This window comes from Argentina silus (assembly GCF_951799395.1).
Source record: "Argentina silus genome assembly, chromosome: 17".
Taxonomy (NCBI): Eukaryota; Metazoa; Chordata; class Actinopteri; order Argentiniformes; family Argentinidae; genus Argentina; species Argentina silus.
The window spans coordinates 1,324,847-1,332,346 of NC_139671.1; the positions used below are offsets into that span (position 1 = coordinate 1,324,847).

Here is a 7,500-nt window from a genome sequence, read left to right on the forward strand (position 1 = left end):
TGACAGGGAGAGGGGGGGGGGGGGGCTCGCCAGAGTAGAGAGTTCTACTGCGGTTACCGCGGCGACGGCGTCCTCTTCATCGCCATGGCAACAACCTCTAACTCGATTTTCCACAGTTGTCTTCTCTCCAGCCCACCAGCCATTGTGTTCCCCCCAGACGCTCCCGGGGCCGGAATACTAATAACCCAACTCAGCCAGGAGTCAGGAGGGCAAACGAGGGGAGAGAGAGAGAGACTCACCCCCCAAACACCCAGGAGGGAGTCACCCCCAAACACCCAGGAGAGACTCACCCCCAAACACCCAGGAGAGACTCACCCCCCAAACACCCAGGAGAGAGGAGAGTCACCCCCAAATACCCAGGAGAGAGGAGAGACACCCCCAAACACCCAGGAGAGAGTCACCCCCAAACACCCAGGAGAGAGTCACCCCCAAACACCCAGGAGAGACTCACCCCCCAAACACCCAGGAGAGAGGAGAGTCACCCCCAAATACCCAGGAGAGAGGAGAGACACCCCCAAACACCCAGGAGAGAGGAGAGACACCCCCAAACGCCCAGGAGAGAGACACCCCCAAACACCCAGGAGAGAGGAGAGACACCCCCAAACACCCAGGAGAGAGGAGAGACACCCCCAAACACCCAGGAGAGAGGAGAGACACCCCCAAAGAGAAGAGGAAGATGGAAGGATGGAGAGAAGAAGGGGAGAGAAGGGGAGTGGAGGAAGGGAGAGGGGGAGAGAAGGAAGGGCAGAGCGATAGGGGTAGAGGAGGAGAGGAGGAATGATGGAGAAAGAGAGAGACAAAGAGGGGGTAGAGGGAAATGGGGAGAGGGGGAGGAGGGAGAGTGAGGGTGAGGGGGAAGGACACAAACAGAGAGAGGGTGGGGGAGGGTGGAATGGGGTTGGAGGCTTAGTGACTTCTGCCCCCCTCCTCCTCCTCCTCCTTCTCCTCCTCTTCCTCCCCTGCTGAGAGGTTTGGTCTACTGAGGCATTTTACCGCTTTTCATTTTCTACACAGAGGTCAGGAGTTAACCTCTCTCACATGGAGAGAGAGAGGGGGAGAGGGGGAATGAGGAGAGAGGGAGCGAGAGAGAGGGAGAGAGGGAGAGAGAGGGAAAGGGCAAGGGAGAGGGAGAGGAGGAGGGGGGGGGAGAGGTGGAATGAGGAGAGAGGGAGAGTGAGAGAGCAAGGGAGAGAGAGGGGGAGGGGGAAAGGGAAAGGGCAAGGGAGAGGGGGGACAGAGAGAGAGACAGAGGGAGGGAGCAGGTGAAGAGAGGGAATGTTCCCTTCCAGCTGAGTAAACAACCTCTAAACTAAAGACTCTTTGATCCAGATAGTTTGATCTCTATACATGAGGAACTGATCCGTTCTCTGTGGAATAACGACACAATCACTCACAGATACAGAACAACAGCAGAGATACTGTTTATTTTTTGGAGAGAATAACAAGTGTAAAAGATACAACCATGTTTGTCCATCTAATCCTATCAATGGCCTTTGTTTCTGTGTAGGAGTTCTTAACCTATCAATGGCCTTTGTTTCTGAGTAGGAGTTCTTAACCTATCAATGGCCTTTGTTTCTGTGTAGGAGTTCTTAACCTATCAATGGCCTTTGTTTCTGTGTAGGAGTTCGATTTGGAACGGAGCCAGTTCAAGTTTGAGTTTCTTTGGAATGCAAGCTAAACACTTGTTATTTCAGAACTGACAGACATTTCAGCAGCAAAAGAAATAACCTAACAATTCAAACATTCAACGTTGTCATTATGTCATAAGAATGAAAAGAGATTAAAGTGAAACTAGTTAAAGTGATACTTTCCAATCAGTATTTTTTACAAAAATATATTGTCTTCCACAGTCACACTTATAACAATCAACAACCGCCACTAAACAAAGATGGCTTCCATTTTAATGACACATATCCCTGGGCTGCGCTCAGTGGCGTAGCACACTAATGCCCTCACCACGCTGTCATCCCTCCTCTCTCTCTCACCCATCCTTCCTGTCAATCTCTACTGTCTCTATCCCAATAAAGCAGAAATGCCCTAAAAAATACATATTTAATTACACGTATTCCAAAATAGATCATTTAATTTCCTGTACATACAAAAAAATACAAATACAATCTAATATTGTCGTAATCATCATCAACAACAACAACAACAACAAGGACCTTTAGGTCTTTGTCCCCTTCTGGACACAGCTGGAATAGGAGGCGTGGTCCAGGTACAACACAGCACACACCTGGGTGGTCTTACACTCCCCCTCACACGCCAGGCTGCTGTCATAACTCACCATGAAATGGCGAAAATACTTGTCAAACTCTTTGCTCTGCGGCGCCTGGAACCCCGAGGCGAGTTTCAACAGGCTGCTTGGCTGAACGTCCTCCAGGCCGAACGCTTCGGTCAGGACATATTCAAGCGTCCAATTGGATCTTTGTTCCTGGTTGGCTTCCGTCAGGTTCAAGTAGTACTGCCAGACGTCCTGCGAACAGAGAGAGAGAGAGAGAGAGAGAGAGAGAGAAAAGAGAAGAGATAAAGAGGCCCTCAGAAAGGGAAGGAGGTTGATTGGAGCATGATGTGATGTATGATAAATGACTCCAACATTAATCACTGGGAAGCCGGCCTGTCTAGGGCTGTGGCTGAGGGTTGGGAAAGCTAAAGGGAGCCATGGTAGGGAGAGCTAACCGATAGCCGCCAACCGATACCTTAATGACGTTGGCCTGAATGCTCCCTGCATGAATAACCGCAGTCAAATGGATTCTCATTCAAACGTACCCCTTTATGCCCTTGGGTTCTCAGGAAGCAGAGTTACAAAGAGAGTGTTTCTGAGGTTCCAACCTGCCCTTGTCCTGGGACCTCACCACTGTTGCCCAGACCTGCTCCACACAGCATTCCAGCAACCTTCACATGCTGGAGGAGCACTTGAGACGAGGTGGTTGGACTGAATGGAACCAATGAGATCATCTCAGAGGTGCAGGCCGTGCCAACTAAGGTTCCGCTAGCCATTAGAGTGTAGAGTTCTGGCGGTCATAGTTCTATTCTATGGTTCTACAGTATGGTTCTATTGCTCTATGGTTCTACAGTATGGTTCTATTGCTCTATGGTTCTACAGTATGGTTCTATAGTTCTACAGTATGGTTCTATTGCTCTATGGTTCTACAGTATGGTTCTATAGTTCTACAGTATGGTTCTATAGCTCTATGGTTCTACAGTATGGTTCTATAGTTCTACAGTATGGTTCTATAGCTCTATGGTTCTACAGTATGGTTCTATAGTTCTACAGTATGGTTCTATTGCTCTATGGTTCTACAGTATGGTTCTATAGTTCTACAGTATGGTTCTATAGCTCTATGGTTCTACAGTATGGTTCTATAGTTCTACAGTATGGTTCTATAGCTCTATGGTTCTACAGTATGGTTCTATGGTTCTATAGTTCTATTGTTCTTTAGTTCTATATTTTTATGGTTCTATGGTTCTATGGTTCTACAGTATGGTTCTATGGTTCTACAGTATGATTCTATAGTTCTATGGATATGTAGTTCCATGGTTCTAAGGTCCTAGCGGTCTACCCACCAACAGAGCGTAGTCCTTGGGGTCATAGTGGTACATGCGGAAGCCTGGGTTGTTGGAGTACAGTTCTCTGGCGCTCTTGATGGGCGTAACAGCCGGAGTAACGAAGATGGAATTCACCGGTTTACCTTCAAAGCCAACCAGAGGAATGTGTGTGAATACATGTCTCGGGGCACGCCAGCAGCTCAGATATTAATAACACAGCACATTAGCCTAGCAGCTAGACAACAATGCATTTTTGTGGCTGTGGAGAGAAGCTCTGGTGTTGACAGTGATGCTAGCTGCTAACCAACAGGAGGGGTTAAGAGGTCAGGCTGTGATGCTAGTTGCTAACCAACAGGAGGGGTTGAGAGGTCAGGCTGTGATGCTAGCTTTGATGCTAGTTGCTAACCAACAGGAGGGGTTAAGAGGTCAGGCTGTGATGCTAGTTGCTAACCAACAGGAGGGGTTGAGAGGTCAGGCTGTGATGCTAGCTTTGATGCTAGTTGCTAACCAACAGGAGGGGTTAAGAGGTCAGGCTGTGATGCTAGCAGCTAACCACCAGGAGGGGTTGTAAACACTAAGTTCTGGCGTTGTAAACACGAGAAAGAGTAGTACTGGTAGTAGAAAGAGTAGTACTGGTAGTAGAAAGAGTAGTACTGGTAGTAGTCAAGGCGAGAGATTACAAGTTGTGAGGTCAGGCTGTGGGAGGTTGGTGCTCTGAGGAGCCCACGGCGGAGCTCGACATGATCCCACGCGTCAGGAGAACTCATTAAGGAACAGAAGGTCATCCGGTGTGCCATGTCTGGTTCAACCTGGGAGAGGTGCCCTCAGGGCGGCAAACTAAACACCGGCTGATTACAGCTCTGCGCCTCCGCCCTCCTCCTCCCGTCCCAGCCACCACCAACCGACCTCCTCCCCCCGTCCCACCACCACCAACCGACCTCCTCCTCCCGTCCCACCACCACCAACCGACCTCCTCCCCCCGTCCCACCACCACCACCCGACCTCCTCCTCCCGTCCCAGCCACCACCTGACAGTGTGTTTTATATGTCCTGAGAGGAAGGTGAGGCTAACAGCAAATGTTCTATTTAGTGCTATTCTATTGTCAAGAGACATTATCATTATATATATATTATAGATTATTAGACATTCTTGTTGCGCTGGGATGACAGTAGCTAGACACTAATTTACGCTAAATTACCTTTACGCTAAATTACCTTTATGCTAAATTGCCTTTACGCTAAATTACCTTTATGCTAAATTACCTTTATGCTAAATTACTTTTACGCTAAAAAGCTCCTGTGCGTGCACGCTCCCCTGTGGTTTACCTTGCGGGTCCTGCAGCACCATGATGCTGTCGCGGTGGGTGTGGCCGTAGAACTGGCCGGCAATGACATCACTGTAGTTCCGGAAGATGGCGACCAGCCTGGCGTTGTAGCTCTCTCTGATGGCCGTGGTGTCTCTGGCATACGGCAGGTAGCCGACTGGGACATGGGCTATGACTAACACCTGGAGAGAGAGAGGAGAGAGCATGGTCAGGGCAGGTAGCCTACTGGGACATGACTAACACCTGGAGAGAGAGGAGAGAGCATGGTCAGGGCAGGCAGCCGACTGGGACGTGGGCTATGACTAACACCTGGAGAGAGAGAATGGTCAGGGACTATGGTGGTGTCTCTGACATACGGCAGGTAGCCTACTGGGACATGACTAACACCTGGAGAGAGAGAGGAGAGAGCATGGTCAGGGCAGGTAGCCTACTGGGACGTGGGCTATGACTGACACCTGGAGCGAGGGAGAGAAGGAAGGAGAGAGAGAGAGAGGAGGAGAGAGGGGAGAGAGAGGAGAGAGAGGAGGAGAGAGAGGAGAGAGCATGGTCAGGGACTATGATGGTGTCTCTGGCATACGGCAGGCACCATGCATTACAATGAGCCCGTCCTCCGATTTCTACCTCCACCAGCCTCCCCTGGTGGTCTCCCTGCGTTGTGTACCTTCTCCAGGGCCTGGGCAGCCTTCTCCAGCGTGTCCTGCAGCCAGCGGAACTGTCCTGCTGGGTCGCTCATGTTGACCGTCACTTTGTTGGGGCTGTAGTAGAGGACGGTGTTCAGACTCAACACACGCAGGCCCGCCTCCACCTGCTGGGAGTAGAACCCACCTGACCCCACACACACACACACACACACACACACACACACACACACACACACACACACACACACACACACACACACACACACACATAGCTTGATATATCAGGTTTTGGTGCTGCATGTTGCTCCATGACTATGAGGGTATCTAATACCTAGTATCATGACAATGCACAAAAGAAAACTGCAAGTTTGCAGAATACACTAATACAGTAACACAGCAGGTGCCAGGAGGCCAGATCAGCATGTTTAAACCTGCTGTACTTCTCCTCTGTGCCAGTCCCAGCCTCAACCAGCCCTAGTCCAGGCCTCAGCCAGCCCCAGCCCTAGTCCAGGCCTCAACCAGCCCTAGTCCAGGCCTCAGCCAGCCCTAGTCCAGGCCTCAGCCAGCCCCAGCCCTAGTCCAGGCCTCAACCAGCCCTAGTCCAGGCCTCAACCAGCCCTAGTCCAGGCCTCAGCCAGCCCCAGCCCTAGTCCAGGCCTCAACCAGCCCTAGTCCAGGCCTCAGCCAGCCTCAGCCCTAGTCCAGGCCTCAGCCAGCCCCAGCCCCCTGTCCCATCCTCTCCCAATCCTAGCCTCTCCCAGTCTCAGACCTCCAGCCCTCCAACCCCAGACCTCCAGCCCTCAGCCCCAACCCCAGACCTCCAGCCCTCCAACCCCAGACCTCCAGCTGGAGCCCTAGACCCAGACCTCCAACCCCAGACCTCCAGCTGGAGCCCTAGACCCAGACCTCCAACCCCAGACCTCCAGCTGGAGCCCTAGACCCAGACCTCCAACCCCAGCCAGCTCACCTTCTCTGAGGGTGAGGAGGGCCTCTGGCTCCAGCCACGGCTCCCACAGCTTTGCAGCCGCCTGGTAGACGGCGTTGGTGGAGGTGGGGAACTGATCCTGGAAGGAATTCATAACACCGTGTTCTGTGAAAAGGGTTCTACGTGGAACCCAAATGGTTCTACACTGAACCCAAAAAGGTTCTTCAAAGCGTTCCCCTAGGGGGACAAATGAAGAACCCTAAGAGTTCTAAGAGTGTATGTACAGTATCACAGGTGACTGCAGGTGTGAGGGCAGGTAGGTCACCTGGGGCCAGTAGTCATGGTTACCGAAGGCAGGGTAGACGGCCGTGTCAGGGAAGTTCTCTCTGATGGTCTGAGTCATGTTGGTGAGGACCTGGATCACCATGTCTGTAGTCAGCTCTCCTGGTGGGACATGGGGAGGACTGTCTCTACGGAGAGGAATAAGACTGTCATTACACAGTTATAACACAGTTGACAGTAGAGAGCTCAGCTACTGGTATGTGGGGTGGGCAGTATTTGAGGAGGGAGAGAGGAAAAAGGGAGAGAGAAAGAGAGAGAGAGAGGTAGGGGGGTAGAGAGAGAGAGAGGTAGGGGGTAGAGAGAGAGAGAGAGTGGTGGGGGGGGGGGTAGAGAGAAAGAGAGAGAGAGAGGTAGGGGGGTAGAGAGAGAGAGAGGTAGGGGGTAGAGAGAGAGAGAGAGTGGTGGGGGGGGTAGAGAGAGAGAGAGAGAGAGAGAGAGCGGTAGGGGTGGTAGAGAGAGAGAGGTAGGGGTAGAGAGAGAGAGGTAGGGGGTAGAGAGAGAGAGAGAGAGTGGTGGGGGGGGGGTAGAGAGAGAGAGAGAGAGAGAGAGAGAGCGGTAGCGGTGGTAGAGAGAGAAACCAGTTCATATATTATTCCACTTCCTACAGAGACATTATACGGAGCCAAAGGCAGAATTAATTAAATAAAACAGAGATCTGCTCCAACAGCTCCAGCATAAAGCCGCTAATCCTGCTGGATTCCATTCATGTTAATCCAGGT

At 51.5% G+C, this 7,500-nt stretch overlaps 1 protein-coding gene across 1 annotated transcript in view; it reads right to left on the bottom strand.

Moving 5' to 3' along the window:
• Nucleotides 1-1,403: 1,403 nt before the first annotated feature.
• The window catches only part of smpdl3a (sphingomyelin phosphodiesterase acid like 3A), an 8,189-nt gene continuing 2,092 nt past the window's right edge, over nucleotides 1,404-7,500 (bottom strand). The window contains exons 3-8 of the mRNA XM_083689402.1: nucleotides 6,765-6,909; nucleotides 6,482-6,578; nucleotides 5,535-5,698; nucleotides 4,875-5,055; nucleotides 3,568-3,692; nucleotides 1,404-2,476 (exon numbers count right to left, since the gene is read on the bottom strand). Of these exons, the coding sequence (XP_083545528.1) occupies nucleotides 2,168-2,476; nucleotides 3,568-3,692; nucleotides 4,875-5,055; nucleotides 5,535-5,698; nucleotides 6,482-6,578; nucleotides 6,765-6,909 (1,021 nt within the window). The 3' untranslated portion in view covers nucleotides 1,404-2,167. The remainder of the gene's footprint in view (nucleotides 2,477-3,567; nucleotides 3,693-4,874; nucleotides 5,056-5,534; nucleotides 5,699-6,481; nucleotides 6,579-6,764; nucleotides 6,910-7,500) is intronic.